This window comes from Acyrthosiphon pisum, chromosome X (assembly GCF_005508785.2).
Source record: "Acyrthosiphon pisum isolate AL4f chromosome X, pea_aphid_22Mar2018_4r6ur, whole genome shotgun sequence".
NCBI lineage: Eukaryota > Metazoa > Arthropoda > Insecta > Hemiptera > Aphididae > Acyrthosiphon > Acyrthosiphon pisum.
In genome coordinates this window covers 21,606,255-21,625,144 of record NC_042493.1, presented here as the reverse complement: position 1 = coordinate 21,625,144, position 18,890 = coordinate 21,606,255, and the positions used below count along the sequence as shown (strand labels likewise).

The window sequence follows — 18,890 nt, the reverse complement described above, 5'->3', positions numbered from 1 at the left end:
GGATTTTGATGAACTAATAAACATTGCTAATGAATCGGTACTACCAAATTTAAGAAAAATGTAAAAGTAGCATTAATATTACCTGTACTACAGCTACTTGTGAGCGTTCCTTCTCTGCTATGAGGAGAATTAAAACCTGGCTGAGATCTAGAATGGAACAAAATCGTTTTGATAATTTGGCAATACTAAACATTGAAAAAGATTTACTGAAGAACTTAAACAAAGAAAAAATTCTTGATGAGTTTGCCAAAAAGCCAAGAAAATTAAAATTAAAATTCTAATATTAGGTATGTAATGTAATTTGTATGACTACTATGACTATATTTTAAATCTAATGACAAAATATTACTATTGTACATATATCTATTTGAGAAATTGTTTTATAATATAATATAATAACTTTTATAATACCTATATTAATTGTGAATTGCTATGTTGTATTCAAATTTGTTCTTATTAATGAATTATTTTTAATTGAATAAACTAAAAAGTCTTAATTAAATAGTGTTACTTTAATTATAAATAAACAAATAATCATATAAAAAAATATAGGTAATAACTAAAAGTAAGAATTTTGCTTGAAATTTTCATAGGGATTTAGCCCCCCCTGTTTTAGAACCCTAAATACGCCCCTGTTAATAGGTAGGTACATAATTCCTGTTGTATCAAAGGACTTTTAATCGGTGACTTCTCAATGTTATATGGAGTGTCGCCTAAAGAAATTAAAAACATTTTAAAGTGAATTTTATAACATAATTCAAAATATAAATACCTGATATTTGAATTGGAAAATCAGTATCCATATTAAAACTTGATATATTATCTAAACTCAAGATAAAGTTGATTTATATATCTGCAAGTACTGAAATAATGTTACTTAAATCATCTTACTTACTGTTGTTTGAATTTGCAAATGCCACACCATCACTATCAAAATTATTTTGCCATTCAACAATGTGTGGTTTACGAATCATTTCTTCAACTTCAGGATTTTGAACTTCATGTGATGTTTCAAGCGATCCACCCCCAGTTTTTTTTATCTATTTGACCTTTCTGAAGTGAATGCTTTTCTTGACTTAGCTTTTTCCGCTTCCCATAATTTTTTTAAGCTTTTAACTTCTCTCTAAAAACATTAATAATAACAATTTAAAATACAACTTATATAATTCCATTAGTGTATAATATGTTAAATGTATATGTTACAGTTGAACCGTTGAATTCCATTATTTTATAAAATAGGTACCTATGTAGTTTAGGAATTACCTACAAATGTCAGTTAAAACATAATAAAATATAGCAGCTACCTATATATTTTAAATAAAATATTTTTATATTATGCTTTATTAAAGCTATATTAGAGCTTCTACTGCTAATTTAAATCTTGTGTTGGGCTGAGTCATATCTGATTTCATAAGCTGCAGATTCAACTCAACTGTAACATAGGTGATAGGTATATTAAATTACTTAATTACCTTTTGAAATTTTGCATAAGAATTAAAATTATTTGCAATATGTTGCCAAGCTTCGTTTTTTTTTCAGATTAGTATTACAATCTTTTCTCGGATCTTCTATTGTTGATTTTAATTTCTTTAAACAATGAAAAAAAAATGTCCTTCTCTTCATTGTTCCAATTTGGACAGCGTTCTCTCTTAATCTTATTCATACTAATATAAATACAATTATATAAATTAAATGTTTTATAATATAAACTATAAATTATAAATGATTATTAACTTATAAAACAGTTAACTAAAAAGTTCATGAGACATGACTACATGGTACATAAGTATGAAAAAAAAATTTTTTATACTAGATAATATAATGATAACATTTTTTAATTATCAATTATAATCTATAAATTAATGGAAAAAATGAATAAATTTAATCATTACTCCTCAAACAATTACTTAGCTACAATACCCTAAAATTCTAATTATGCATATGAAAATTAAGAGTTAGCTAAGTACTGGCTAAGTGTCCCGTAGCTAGGTAACACCTAGGCAGTTTTAGGTGACCCGAAACGCACTAACTATGCATACGGCCGTACGTCTCTCCAATTCTTTCTTATGGTGGTTCCTCTTGGGCACCCTTTATCGGTCCCTCACATTGGAAACGCATCGAATCTGTCCAAAACATCGGCATTCGTACGATAACGGGTATTCCCACTAACAATAAAACTCGGTCCTTCTAAAATCTGCAAATTTCAAGTCTATCCAAAATTCTATTCATTCTTAATCAAAATCGATGTTCTACAAAAACTCCTTCTCCGTTCATACCCACATCCGACTCCTAGGTAAAACTCACCCCTCTCCAACCACTAAACAAAGAATCAAACCCTACCCTTTAACAAGGGTAGAACAACAACTTTAATAAATCATCTTCATAAACTTCCATCCACTACTAGAGGCAAAAGCCTGGTATAGTTAACGGCTAAGCTATCCCTACAAAGCAAAGCAAAGAAGATCTACACCAGTAATTCTCTAACCTACAAGACATCAAGACTATTCAAAATTCATAGCTGCTGTTACTTGAAAACGGAGAAGACCACCAACCACCGCGCCAAAGCAGTAGAACTGCAGGAGCCGACCGACGATACCAGCAAGCCTCAAGACGCCACCCGAGAACTAGCTATGACGGCCGGAGTCGGAGCGACGATACGAACACCCAACCGTACTACGCCGCTGCCCGCATACAGTGTGGAGCCAGGAGACTACGAAGCATCGTCATCGTCAAGGGCCATTCCACGAACGCCGACTATACCACAGCCGTTCATGATTGATGAAACAAAATCTCAAGTCTATCGTAGGACGATTATCGAACGTTCTCGAAGTTGTGGTAGTCACGATAAGTGATTATTCATACGTTGACACGACAGCAGGAACATCACCTTCCGACGAAGCCGACACACCAATCGTTACGCCACCGGCCGTCGCAAGTTTATACCGCCGGGCCGTGCAACGATAATCCGAAGGGACGCAACCGCCGTCAGCAGTAATAGCCACCTCTCCAAGTGAGCACCCGGTCCAGAACAAGCAACCAAGCCATCAGATCGAGGCCGGTGTCCTAGGACGACGCGGAAGAGTCACCGATCACATGGTTGAGCCAGCCACGCCGAACAATCCAGTTCCACGAGATTCTGAAAACCACTGCCGGACCAAATTACCAACAAACCCGTGTTTTAGGACTCATAAAAAACAAACAAGTCCCCCCAAGAGCGCCTGCATAGGCCACGCTACCCGTACAGAGATACGAACCAATGCCACTTATTTGAAACAAATAACTGTTAAAATTCAATTAAGTTTGAATCTATAACGATTAAGATACAAATGCGTGTAATGCAAAAGAAATCGTCATGTACAATGATGGACGGTTATTAAACAGTAAATTGATTTAAACTTTTTAATAATTTATTATTATGATTTAAAACTATTAACGAAGTCGGTGTCCGCGAGCAGTGCGCTGCGATCGAACTACAGCATTGGTGACTGGCGGAACGTGCTCGAGTGTATAAGCCTGTTGACTGTCGGAGCCTTCGAGGTACCACCATCGCCGCCGCCGTACCGGCAATCCGACATTGCGAAGCCCGACATAAGTTTACGCTGATTTCGGAGGGGACGAGGCGGCTGCGAGGTCATTATTGGCTCTCATTGGCTATTGTGATCTAAGACAATGTTCAGCTGTACGATAATACGACGTATTTTTATGTTGTCGGAAAAGGAGACGGCTCACGCGTTCGGTACGTTCTTGCCTTCTTGGAATACAGCTGCAGCTGCAGTTAGTTGTATACAAGGCATAAAATACCTAGTATGCTTTATTGTTTGAATAAAAATAAAAACTCATCGACTTGTTATTACTATTTCTTTTATATACATAGTATTTACTATGGGTTCCTATTCCTATATAAATATATAAATATATAATAACATTGAATCCAGGAAAAAAAATCCTCAGACTACAATTTATATTACTCACAACCACATGCAAATGGTTGAACAAATATTTTTTAAACGTTAATTAGTATCTATAATTACCATTTACCACATTATTAATATTTAATTACAAATACGTATATTATATTATATTATTAAAAAAATTATATATTATAAATAATATTTTGTTTTAAATTACGATAATATATTATGTGTAATATTCAACTTAATTAACTTAACAACTTTACAAATATAGCATATAAAAAAATTTCGAATGATCGATATGTCAAATAATATAATTAAAACCAAGACTGTGCATTAACGAGTTAAAAATTAAAATTAAGTTAAAACGTTACTAAACTTAACTTAATTATTTTTAAATAACTTAACTTAACAAGTAAAAAAAAAATCGTTAACTTGCCCAGCCTTGGTTAAAAACATAGTAAACAAAAATATTATACAAAATATAGGTAGTAATAATAATAATATTTATCAAACAATAATTTATTGAATGTACTATGTAGGCACGAGGCATATTACACATTATATAGTATCGTAATTTAAAACAAAATATTATTTATAATATATAATTTTTTTAATAATATAATATAATATACGTACCTATTTATAATTAAATATTAATAATGTGGTAAATGGTAATCATAGATACTAATTAACATTTAAAAAATATTTGTTCATGTTGCATGTGGTTGTGTCTGGGGATTTATTTTCCTAGGGTCGGGGTTTTTTAATAAGATGTTGTTCGTCGGGGGATTTTTTTTTCCGATTACCAATTTAATTACAACTGCGCCATAGACGACACCGTTCACATATTTTTTCGTTGATGTCGCGATACAAAATTATATCATATAATTATATCAATGATGTCATATAACGATCATTGCCGTGCACACAAGCAGTCGTAAATTATATTTTATATAGCCGGTTATAGGGGACAAAAACGGATTACATATTTAATGTTGGTGACTTTTTATTAGACATATTATTATATATTTTATAGTGACCTACATTTTATGATCATTTAACGGACAAATCTAATAAATTAATTATAATTACATACATAAATTTATGTTTTGCTACTGAATTTAATTTTAAAAAATTTTTATTGTTTATTAAAAAATTAATATATTTTTGTTTGTTTACTATGCTGACAATGCGTCAAAAAGTTTGTCTGAAATAAACAGCGCTTTACGTTTTATACCACTAGCCATAACGAAATTACAATTATATACTTACGAACGAACTACACTAAGTAAATCTCATAATTATACGTACAATATGATATTATATCGTCAATAAACGTATCTCATGTACGATGATCATAGAAATACAGTGAAACTGTTATAATAGGTAATGATAAAATAGGTGTGGCGATAAAATAAAACGATACAACGATAAGAATACGCAAACGAGTAAAATTTCTATTTTTCTTTTCACAAACCTACATAAATTTATCATAATCAGCTAAACAAAATGCGTTTTACCCGATGAAATGGATAAAAACCGAGCGTCTTAACAGCTGGTTTTTACATTGACTAGTATAGGAAATGTCTGGGGAACGACGGAAAATATGGTCTTATGCGAGAAAGCGTCTTAAGCGGGAGCGTATTAAGCGAGTTTAACTGTATTTATTTTTAATACCAATGAATCTTGGTTAAAAAAAATTATTTTTTGTTTTATAAAATGGTTTGTTTAGTTTATAAATATTGTTTATGTTCGATCTTATAAACTATAAAGGATAAGATGTTTAATGTACTCGTAAGACTGACGTGTTAACATTAACCTAGTTTGTTATAATATATTTCAGACAATTTTTTGAATATAAATCACTTTTAAGACTGCTAAATTGTTCTATTATGATATTTTATTAATCCTAAAACTTGGGATTAAAATAATGCTGAAATGATGATTTATGAATGTTTAAAGTTAGTTTTTTTTTTTAAATATGATGTTTATAATTATTATTTATTTTATTATACCTATCTAATAAAGGATTATGTCTTACATATTATAATGCAATTTTAAGACCACTAATTTGTTCTATTATAATATTTGATTAATCCTAAAAATTATTACTCAAATAGTCTATATATTAATAGCAAAGAAATAATAATTTAATTTTTAATAATATGTAGATATAATATATTTCATTAAACGCTAATCGACACATTTCCTTTTGTGTTAGAGTTCTGCCAGTTAGTCTTAACCGGACATCCGGACATGGTAAGAAGGGCCATAGTTTTATCTAGTATTTGTATTATTTACGAATCATGTTGGTATAGAAACTAGGAGAATCATCCAGAAAAAGTTTTTCCTCGTACTATGTTGAACTGGTACTATCAATTTTATTATTATAATTAAATGATCTATCATTTAATATGACTATTGCGCAGTCTTGTAAAAAATACTTTTGAAAAAGTATTAAGATACTAATACTAGTATTCGAATAAAAAAGTAATAAAAATACTTTTAAAATAATATTATAAAAATTTATTTTACTCACAAAGTATTTGAAGACAAATACAAGTATTTTTTTTAAATTGTATGCTATATAATATATATATGTATATTGTACACCAGTATAGGTACCTAATATGTTACTACTTATCATAGATTTTAACAATTACTATACATGTCTGACTATTTAGAGATATATACATGTTCACATATTTCATTCTACATTCAGATATATTTCAACTAATATTGATTAAGTTTAATGAAAAAATTCAACTAAAGAGCGGTATTAACTATTAATATGGAAGTATTTTAAAATTATTAGATTTTCAATTTGCTTAAAAAATTCCAATATAAAAACCATATAAAATTTGATGTGGTATTTTTAAAATTTAAAATATTGTTATTACCTACTTTTACTATACGTAAACATAATATTAGTTTTCAACGAAAAAATATTATTTTTGTTGTTGTAAATATTTTGTGAAAAATAATAAATTAAAATTAATAAAACGGACTTTATGGTATTTTAATACAAGTATTTAAATTTTGTTAAAAATACTTTGAAAAAGTATTAAAAATACTTTAAAAATACATTAAAAAAATCGTAATTGGAATACCATATAAATACTTAAAAAAGTGTTTAAATACAAATATTCAAATACTTGTACTGCCCGAAGACGAAAAAGTTTTAAAAAAAAATCTGGAGGAATTTCAAGTATAATCGAATCTTTTGAAATTTTAATTGTAATCACCCATAGGTAACAATAAGTGCACACCGATAACTACAGTAATATAAAACAACCATCGTTATAGGCACAATGCGCTGTACATAATATTATGTAATTAGACATATAATAATATATTATAATTATTAAGTAATAACATATAATAATAACAATAACACCAATTCATTGCACCCGGGTAAATAACTGCGCGCTACAAAATATTAAGAGGACGTCACACCCGCATGTATTGTCTACGTCTTACAACAAAGCAAAAACTGTTTTGCGTGGGACAACTTTTATCTTTCCGTATTTGTAGTAGTGGTTCCAAATTTTTCGAAAATATAGGGTAGACAAATTATCCATGCAACAGAGCGCCTATATTTTAGATAACATAAATACAATAAAAGTTATTTGCTTCTTCTAAACATTTCATTTTTTTTTTTTTCATTTGCTCATAGAGAAATATGTGATACTGCTATTAAAAAAAGCACGATTTTGCATCTTCTTTACAAGTTGTGAAAATTTGGTAGTTCTACAACAAATATGGTTGGAGAAAAGTTGTCCCACGCAAAATAGTTTTTGCTATGTTGTACATTTGTAAGACGGAGACAACACATGCGGGTGTTACGTCCTCTTAAATAATAATAGTAAAAACAAATCTAACTGATATTTCAACATAATAATATGAAAATAATAATAATTATACGACCTGATTGGAAGAATGAAACGGACGGCGCGCGGCGGTCCGATGTCGGCACTTGACGTTTTGGCGACGGTTGGCAAAACGTCTGTCTCGATGTTTACGACGGTTGCAACTGTTACGTGCAGCCCTTTCAGAATCCAAACGATGATGTAGTTTGAAATAATAATACTAATTTCAAAGTAATAAAATGTGTTTTAATAATTTAGAACAATCAAATTATGAAAATATAGTAGTAATGTAGAATGATTTCGTGGTAGTAGCGGTGTATAATGGCTGGTGGCGTGAAGTGACTTCGGTCTTGCTGGTCCAGGTACATCTGATCAGGCTGTGCTCCTGTCTCCCTTATATATGCTGTCAGCTCCTTTGATCTGGTCAGTATACGGAACTCGAAGGTGCCTTGGGTGTGGTCGTAAAAGTTGTTGTTGTTGTACTGAAGAAACCACCGTCTTGTGCTCATAGGTTGTTATGCTAAATGCTTTTACAAGGAGAACCGCATAGTATGGTTCGAATAATTAAAAGCGGTTATAATACCCCTTCAGTTATACATTCTAATACATGCCCATTACACCTCCCCGCCAAAAAAAAGGTTATAAGCCTGTAAGGCGAAGAACCTTTAACAATAATATTTAGGTTCAATAGTTGATTTACAATTTTGACATTCATTTTACATTTAGTTAATTATACATTTTTCATTTTTCGTTTATCAATTACATTTTGTTTATATTTTATAGTTTGATGATATTTACAATTTTAACATCATTTACATATATATTTAAAAAAAAACATTTCTTTTACTTGAAATTAATTAAAAACCTTTTTTAAGTCTTAAAAATAATGTTAGTTAATTATATAATATAAATTTTTATTTCCCTGTAATACAATATTATTAATTCACCAATTAATGTTAAATACTATATTATTTTTATCTGTGAATAATATTATGAATTTGTTACGTACGTATGCAAAATATGAATTAAATTTAAACTATTTAGGATAGTCGAGGATATAAATTGGATTTCTCGTGTTTTCAATTATTTTCAGTAATAATTTTTTTTATATTCAATGTTACAATGGTCATTCATAAAATGCTCGATATTTCTAGTTATTTTATTCAATGTTTTAAGATCGTATCGTTCATTTAATTATGTTTAAATGTGCGATACCCTGTAACCTTAAGTCTTAACCTTTTATTATCGTTAATCTGTTGATCCGTTTCAAAATATTACTATCGGTTCTCTATTATTTATGTGCATGTATCTTGTAGGTAAACAGTTGATAAGGTTGACATCCCCTGATGGTTTTTACTCCCATACAATTGGTCCAACAATGGTGTGGTCAAGCTTGGCTTTTCCTTGAATACCCTTTTGATACTTTGCACAACTTGTTTAGATCACAGCGCCAGATACCGATAATATTCGGTTCTGTCCATCATAGTAAACTCTACAATAAGAAATGGATCTGGGAACTAGAATAAAAATACATTATTCATAACATTATAATTATTTAAATTCTTTATATATATACTATTATTTTTTTTTTCCTGTTTGTTTTTTTTTTTATTCTTCGAATAAGTGATTAACCGAAATAATCCGTCGAGCAATAACATCCTCTAATATTTCCCCTACTTCTATACACACTGATCTCTCCGCGTTCGGATGATTTATTACCGCGTGTATAAACGCCGTAACTGGTATCATTGCCCTGCTTAATATATATGGGTTCAATGGCATACTCATTTTTCTGTTTGCTTCTCGGACATGTTGTTTAAAACATCCTACACAAATTCTATTCCGTCTTATGTATTGGTGGTGAGGGCCGTTTAATAGTTCATCTCTAAGTTTTTCAAAGAAATCGATTGCCTGCAGTGTTAGTGGGTACTCCGCCGACAGTGGTGTTTGATTGCTCATGGTGTATTATATGGTTTTATATATATTGTTTTTGTTATTATTATATTTTTCTTCTTATATTTATCTGAAAAAAATAGTTAAATTATTTATTACTTATATATATATATTTTTACGTCTTATTGCACTATGTATTTATTTGTATTTAATATTTATTTTATTAGTATATTACGTATTATTTATTTAACGTGTTTATTTATTTTTAATTATTTATTTACTAATGTATTACGTATTTTATTATTTTTTGTTTGTACGTTTTATATTATTTTATATTTATCATTGGATTTGTTCGAAAAGGTAGTTGGAGAGTTTACGTCTAGAAATTAATCGCGTGTAAAGGTATTGAGTATTCCAAATTAATAGGTGCGTTTTCACCCATATTTATTTTAATTATTTTATTTTCGTTATCCTCTTGTCTATTTTCTGAAACATAATCATTATTATAACGTACATTAATTCTATTATTAACTATATTTTGCTTATTGCTTACTTATTACTTAGTATTTATTTGTTTTTTTTTTTTTTTATTTAATTAATTTTAATATATTAAATAATTTGTTATGACTAGTTACTATTAATAATATTTATTTATTTATTTATTTTATTTTTTTTTTTTATTCTATTTATCTGGTGATGGTGGTGCGGTGAATGATGTCTCTTCGAATCTTCTTACGTAATCGCTTCTGTTTGGTGTTCTGTATCTAACTATCCTTCCTGGCATATCTCTTAATTGTCCGTTACTAATATATCTGCATTTTATTAATATATATATTGCTATTATGAGTATTAGAGATAGTGCTGCTAGTAATATTGTTACACATAATAGATTACTATGTAATAAATTGGTGTTTTTGTTCTCTTGAAATTTCTTGGTCAATCATTTGTTGTATCTCGTCTAAAGATCTGGATGTGTCTCGTAAATCTGTTAATTGCATAGTTGGTTTGTTTTCCCATTTTTCATTTGCTTCAAATTTGTGTTTATGTTCAGGTATGTTTTCCAAAATATTTTTCATGTTAGCCATAGGTATAAAGTCCTTTTTTTTATTATTCGTAATATCTTCTGTGGCGACGGGCAGGACCCGTTTGGACCAATTTTTCTAAAACACAGCTCGTTTCCCGGTGTGCAATGTGGTGACGTTAACTACTGAGAGATGTTTTATTAAAGTTACAAAATAAACGTCACAATACGCAGTGATATAGAAGTTAAATGGATATTACGTTTGTATAATCAATATTATAACATCCCTAAGTATACACAATTTTAACATGCATGCGAAAGATATTTTAACTCAGCAAATACATTACAATATTTGAAATCATTAACTAAGACGTTTAATAGATATAATTTTCCAATGTCATAAGAATGTTACAGTGTGATATCTAATTGGGTGCGCAAAGTGAGTTAAGTTAAAATACTTAACATTATAAAATCGCTATGTATACTTATTTTTAATACGCATGTGAAATTACATTTTAACGTAGCAAATACGTAATAGTTGAAATCTGCGACATTTCAATATTTCATCACTAAAACGTTTAATAGATATTATTTAGCGATATCTTAATAAAGTAACAGTTCAACATCTACCTCGCACCAGCTGCACACAAGACTGCCAAAATTCCATCAGACATCAGGTACCTACGTATATAGATTACAGACATGCCTACGGTTATTATAGAGTCGATCAGTTGATTGGTTATGCTATAGTATGATTATTATTTATTAATTGGTTATTAAGATGTCCGTGATAAGTCCGTGATGGCGTGATGCCAGTTATGTCACCAGAAAGTAAAGCACTGTACATTACAGTGTAACACTATATTATGTTATAAGAGGTCTGCAACTGAACCAGTGTGATCCAGTGAACCGTCCAAATATTATGGGTGTATTAGACTATTTTCTGATAGCTATAAAATTCTATTAATAGTTATTTCTATTAGGAAGTTCCCATAGACCATAATGAATATCACATGGATGTTGCAATTGTTACATTCACTTGGGTGGCGGGGGATGACTAGTGGCTACACTGCTATAACAAATAATTATTGACTTCCAGTAATTTCAATTTGCAAGTGCAAGACAATGTTATTGTCTACTCACGAAAGAGTCACGTGTCGCGTCGCACGCTCTTTTTACGCGCGAGTTTTTCCTTGTGTTTTCGGAAAGTGAAACGTGATTCGTGATACACATAATTACACATCACTCATCAGTACAAATACACCACATGTAAGACGTAGCTGACATAGAAAAGAGATAAAGTAGCAAAGTAGCTGGTAGCTGCAGGTGCCTGGTACCTACAACTGTATTTTAGCCGTACCCCGTACATACCATAGTCGTCTATACGATTTTATAAAATCACCATGGCTGAGAAACAGGTAAATATATATTTTAGTATCGTAGTTTAATTATTATTTATTAGGTATATATTTAATGGCATTATTAATTGTTGCATATTAAGAACCATTTAGAATTATTTAAGAAAAATTCAACATATTTATTAATAGGTTAATTACTTAATAACTACATTATTACCTATTATGTATAAGTACCTACCTACCACTGGTGAACGGGACTGGGTAGCAGTATTGTGCTAAACAGTACCCACTCGTTTCCGGGTTTTGAACGGAAAAATAATAGGTAGGCATCTACCACTACGAAAGGCTGAGGTAGGTACATATAAGTGTTTTATGTAGATCACTGAACCAAATTTTAATTCTTATTACTTATCTATACCTATATGTTAAAAATTACTATACCTAGAAATTCAATGTTCTATTTTCCAGTTTTCTCTTATTTCTACACTGCTGTGTAGACTGTAGATACTTATTTTAGTATTCACTAACATGTTTGTAGACAGTAGAACAGTAGAAGATACCTTAGATCTACACGCTACACCTTGCATATTCTAAACACTTTGAATTTCCAAAGACTAAATTAAGATGTACCTATAGTTGAATTGTAGGTTTTATCTAAGTTTGAAATTAAAATTAGGTATTGGTTACACATGTTTTTTGTAAAATATTAGGTACTACTTATTTATGAATTTAGTTTTTGTTTATGTTATTTTATTTAGATACTTAGGTAACCTAACCTTAGGTACCTACCCCAATAATATATAATATTAATATAGCTTATTATTTATTTAAATTTGGTATATACTACTTGTTCAACTGTTATAAATATTTAATTGGGTAGGTACCTATATGTTATATGTTCGCCTAAATTATATTTTATGCTATTTATTGTTATATAATATTATGCAAATATAGGTACCATAGGTAATAAATATAGCTCTACACCTAGGTGTGAAAGTATGCTAAATAATAATATAAGATAAATAAGTAAAAAAGATCACATGAATCACTAATTATATTTAGTTAGGTATTATAGTTATAGTTATTACCTTAATTATTATTGTTTATTTTACAAAATTTGACTGTTAGGTAGTATAAAAAAAGTCTGTAATTTAATTTAATTTAATTCCTATAAGATTATAAGATTGTTTGGTACATTTTATTTAAAACATTAGTTTCCAAGATGTTTATGTGTTTCTCATACATATGCCATATGCTATTCAAACTTTATAAACAATTACCTATAATATTTTTTCAGTGGGTAGTTGGCCTATTTGAAGAGGAAAATAAATTTTCAGTGATACCCAGTAATTGGATTGTACAACTAGGCAACACTACATTTTGTCAGTGGCCTAAAAAGCGTATTACAGATACAATGATAATAAATTCTGAAAATCCAGCTAAAGATTGGCAGCCGTTCCCTGTAAAAATAATTGAACAATATTGTAAGTTATATACCTACCAACTTAATTATTTCTTTAATAAAATAACTATATATATTAATAGGTATACCTATTAAAATATATGTATTACTTAAAAATGTTTGTATTTCCAGTGCTGTTTTCATGTGTATATTTGTATTCTTCTAATAACATTACCTATAGTGTAGGTCACGATATATTAGGCACCTATTTAATAGTTATTATTTATGTATAGCTACTTATGAGCAAGCTTCGAAAAGAGAAAAAGAAATATTTTTACAAGCATCTGAATCAGATCAAAGTGTAGGAAGAGGGAAACGCAAAAGAAAAATGAAATTTAAAAAAAATTATACTCATAGTGATGGCAGTGACACTGGTAATCTTTATTTTAATTTTACAAAATATTATTACGGTTAGGAACTTAAGTAGTATGATTTGTATAGGTTGATTCATTTCCACTGGAAAAAAAAAACACTAGCATTTAATATAAAGTTAAATTTGTTATTAGAATTTGTCTTTATTTATTTTCCATAATACAATTTCCAGTTTTCAATAATGTCATGTTCTTAAATTTTTATTTCTGTACTATTTGTATCTACCTAACAACAAATATTTTTTAAATAAACTAGACCACCAAATTAATTAATTTTTTATTAGATAATGAATGTTGTAATTAAGGTTCAATTATTACAACATTACAGTTAAACACTCTCTAACTTGCCAAGATACATGTAAATTTAATGATAAAAATGTATGAATAAAATCAAACCTTTGATGTTTACTCTTGAATAGATAGTAGTGCAGCACAAACACCAATAAAAATTATGAAGGACTTGAACCAAACTACAATTAATGAAACTAAGTTAGACACATTATTTAAAACACCATTCAATTTAGATGCTGAACCGTTTGTAGCAAGTACTTCATCTACTAATAATATTGTTTCAGGTATTTGCATAAAAATAATTAATTAAGCGTAGTTATCTCAAACTAATTAAATCTATAATGTGCGCACCAACAAATTCAATATTATACAATTTAAATATATAGTTACAAATTTACAATATATGATTGATTGTGTTCTGTATTCACAGCGGCCATGCAGATATTATATAATGAATCGGACAATGATAATATTTTAAACATAAATAATACTCTAGAATCGAGTGATAATCAAAATAACATTATTATTGGTAATTTACATGATCATGATCAGCCTACTGATGAAATTTCAAATCTATCTATTAACTATAGAGGTAGGTAACGGTAACAAGAAAATGTAATAAATAAATAATTAATTTAATAACATTGTTGATGTTACATAGAGAATATTGTAGATGATCATATGATTTCAAAAATATTGGAAAATGTTGTTGCTATTCATGCATATGTAAAACGACACGATACAAGATTAGATAAAATTGAAAAATTATTACAAGAAAACTATAGTGGCTATAAATGTGAAAAGAATAAAGTTTTTGATGATGAATTTATAAATCTATTTCCTATGAAAGATATCGAGGCTATTACTAGTATTGATGATAAAATAAAAACTGACCCAACATTTGAATCTCAAATGGTAATATAACATTATATTTTTTTTCAATTAATAGAAATAAATGTACATTGTTTATATTATAGAGAGCTTTCATTAAGACTATTGGAGGAACTGATACAAACAATTTTACGAAACGTGTGTTGCACAGATTATTTACAAATGAGTTGTCAGCAAAATGTTCATGGACAGGCTTTAAATCAAATTTCAGATTGGAAAATTTAATGTTTATTGAGATTATGAAAGGTAGTTCTGTAATTGAATTACTTATTTAAGAAATATTTTAGAATAAAACACTCAAATAAGAACTTACTTAAATTAATAATAAAAAAAAAATATGTAACAATGTAACTGAATTGTTAAATAATTACTAATTACATACTTGTATGTAGTTTATATTATGGTTAGAATGTTAGATCAAACAAGTTTGTGGCTTCAAAATCCAATCACTGATTATGAGATTGAGATACAAACAGAAAATATTTTTTATTTAATTAACATATTATAGAAATAACAAAAAGCAAACATTTTTAAAATGTTAAAAACCTGTTTGATACATTTCTATACCTATATCTATTATTGTTTTTTTTTTAGAAATATCAAGAATTAATTTTAAAGGAACGGACATTATGTTTGAAAATCATGTAAAAGACTGGTTTAGACACGGTGCTCAACGTGTTTTTAGAGATAAACAAAAAAACAATATCATAGGTAGGTAATTCAAAATATTCTTTATTTATTGTTTTCATACTAATAAAAAATACTAAAAATCATATTCCTGCCAATCCCACCTGGGAATAGTCTATTTAGTTTACCATCAAAAAATAATTAATATACATTATATTGTACAATTGTATGGTTTAACAGAAATTTGAGTTTTAAATTTAAATGATTTTTTTGCCTCTGCGCATATCCATCCTATACATCATCTAACTGTAGTATTGTCAATTGCATATTGTAATTAATATTTATTTTAATATGAATGGTTCTTAATAGTTAATAATGCTTTTAATATTTCAGGCATAATATTATTGTTTGTTATATAAATACCTAAATTGTTATGTTATAGATTAAGAAAACCAAGTCCATTGAATGTATGTCAAGAAGAAACTTTATTCGTCACATTCAAAATCAAATCAAATTATCAACTGCAAAACCTACAGAAAAACATAAAGCTACCAACACAATATTGTCTACTAATGTATCATTAAATAGTGAGTCTATAAATATTGAATCTACAGAATTTGGGGCCAATACTCTAGATAACATTCCTCTTATTGATACCAGTATACACTTACAGCCATCCGCATACATCTATAATAGTGTAAATGATTGTGAATCTGAATGTTGTGATAAAAGTATTGAAAAACATACATTTGTTGAAAATTTCAAAAACTTAATTTCTAAGTATCACGTATCACACAACTTTATTAATGAATTACTACCTTTATTAAGAAATGAAGGACTTGAGTACCTACCAAAAAATGCCAGAACTCTGTTAAATACACCATCTCATCAGAGAGTCATTGAAGTTCATCCGGGTTCCTATCTTCATTTTGGAATTGAAAAAATGCTCTCTCCGATACTTCTTACATTTTTTGATAGTCTGAGCAATACGTCTACTATAAAATTAGCTTTCAACATTGATGGTCTTCCTATATCAAAGAGCTCTAAATCTTGATTCTGGCCCATTTTAGTAGCAATTGAAAATGTTAAAATATTATCAAAATTGGTTGTACCTGTTGGGATATATTATGCTAAATACAAAAAACCTGATTCAGTTTTTGATTTTCTTAATAACTTTACATCAGAAATGAATTGTTTGATAAATAATGGATTAAATATAAATGGAAAAATATTCATGTTTGAAATATCACAAGTTGTCTGCGATGCACCGGCAAAGGCGTATGTTCTTAATGTCAAAGGACATAATGCATATCACGGTTGTAGTTCTTGTACAGATGAAGGTACATTTATTAATAATCGAATGACTTTTAACAACTTGGATTCTTCTTTAAGAACTGATAAATCTTTTCGTGACAAGTCTGATGAAGACTATCACAAAGGTAATAGTCCTTTAGAACAATTTGAAATTGATATTACATCTACGGTTGTGCTTGACTACATGCATTGTGTATGTTTGGGTGTAATGAAAAGAATCATTGTTTTTTGGTGTAAAGGACCTAAGCATGTTAGATTGTCTAATCCTGATATTAATACTATTTCAACAGAACTATTAAATTTACACAGTATGTTTCCTTCAGAATTTTGTAGATTACCGAGATCATTAGAAGAAATTGAATTTTGGAAAGCAACGGAATTCAGATCATTTCTTCTATACACTGACCCAATAGTGTTAAGAGGAAGACTAAAAAAAAAGTTTTATCTTCATTATCTACATTTTCATACTGCAATCCGCCTTCTTATTTCCAGTGAAACTTGTTTTATTTACAATGATTTGGCCAATACTTTATTACGAACATTTGTCAATGATTATTCTAATTTGTACGGTAGGGAATACATTAGTTATAACGTCCATAGTCTAATTCATCTTTCCAATTTTGTACAAAACCACAGGCTTCTTGATTCATTTAGTTCATTTAAATTTGAAAATTATCTACAATTAATTAAAAAAAGTTTAAAAAATTCTAAGTACCCGTTACAAGATATATATAATCGCGTAATAGAACATAGGTGTGTTCAAATAAATGAAATAAAAAAAAATGTATATCCCATTTTTAAAAAAGAAATATTAAACTATGATGATTTTTATAAGTATAACCCACTCATAACATATTATGAATCTATGATTACAGAACAATTTATAATAAGTTCAATTAAATCAAAAGACAAATACTTTATTTTATATGACAAAAGTATAGTTTTTGTAAAACAGATTAAAAAACATTCAAGTGGTGAAGTTATGTTAGAAGTATGTAAATTTAATAGATTTTTTCAAATGTCAAATAACCCAATATGTTCAACTACTGTTGGCTGTTTTTATGTAATTACTGATAACATTTCTATTCAATTTGAGATCAAATTAGATCAAATAAAATGTAAATGTTTTTTTATTCCAACTTCTGATTCAAAAGCTGTGGTTTTAAGTTTGTTACATTCATGTAATAATTAATAAATTACTTTATTTTATAATATTATACTTAATATTAAATCAAATTTAATTATACTTTATCTGGCTTACGGTGTATAATAATTTTTATATTTGTATACAATACCCAATATTCATTACCTATATTATGTTTTTATTGTTTATTATTATTTTTATTATTCCTGGAATGGATTCCAATTTGCAATATGCTTACCTATTTTGCTATTAATTTCTTTTATGTATAATTTGTTTTTATAAATATTAATTTATCTGTTTCTTTGTTAATTATAAAATATTAAAATAATGAATGTATGATTACTATTGTACTACTACAAAATAATGCAATATTCTGTTTTGTTAAATCAATTATTTATGTATTTTATCTATTTAGATTTTGTTTTAAATAAAAAAAATAAATAGTTTTTAATGTTTTTATGTTTGTATATTTTATTTAATTATTAAGTATTTTTGTTCCTTTCATACAATGGTTTAACACTTATTTCTAAGAAAATACTTAATTATATAGGTACCTACTTAATACATATCCAAAGGGAAGAAATATTTGAAAAATGTATCTGGTGTGAACTGGATTAAAATATCGATGTGATGTTTATTTGCGATAATACTGAGAAGTTAATATTTTATGTCTTTGTGATAAACCTATTTGAGTACTATGCGAAGTATATTTATCAGTATTATACATCACAGGCA

At 28.3% G+C, this 18,890-nt stretch overlaps 3 protein-coding genes across 3 annotated transcripts; 2 read left to right on the top strand and 1 right to left on the bottom strand.

Moving 5' to 3' along the window:
- Positions 1 to 8,839: 8,839 nt before the first annotated feature.
- LOC103308898 lies at positions 8,840 to 9,769 on the bottom strand. Its single transcript, XM_008183125.2, has one exon. It carries the CDS (start codon positions 9,740 to 9,742, stop codon positions 9,392 to 9,394), a length of 351 nt encoding a protein of 116 aa, XP_008181347.1. The 5' UTR covers positions 9,743 to 9,769; the 3' UTR covers positions 8,840 to 9,391.
- A 2,331-nt stretch (positions 9,770 to 12,100) lies between these two features.
- LOC115033074 lies at positions 12,101 to 14,135 on the top strand. The gene is made up of 3 exons (XM_029485039.1): positions 12,101 to 12,115; positions 13,353 to 13,539; positions 13,751 to 14,135. The coding sequence occupies exons 1-3, from the start codon at positions 12,101 to 12,103 to the stop codon at positions 13,930 to 13,932; spliced, it is 384 nt and encodes a 127-aa protein (XP_029340899.1). The 3' UTR covers positions 13,933 to 14,135.
- Positions 14,136 to 14,632: 497 nt separating this feature from the next.
- Positions 14,633 to 15,436, top strand: LOC107883309. The gene is made up of 2 exons (XM_029485587.1): positions 14,633 to 15,094; positions 15,157 to 15,436. Exons 1-2 carry the CDS (start codon positions 14,861 to 14,863, stop codon positions 15,343 to 15,345), a joined length of 423 nt encoding a protein of 140 aa, XP_029341447.1. The 5' UTR covers positions 14,633 to 14,860; the 3' UTR covers positions 15,346 to 15,436.
- Positions 15,437 to 18,890: the final 3,454 nt, after the last annotated feature.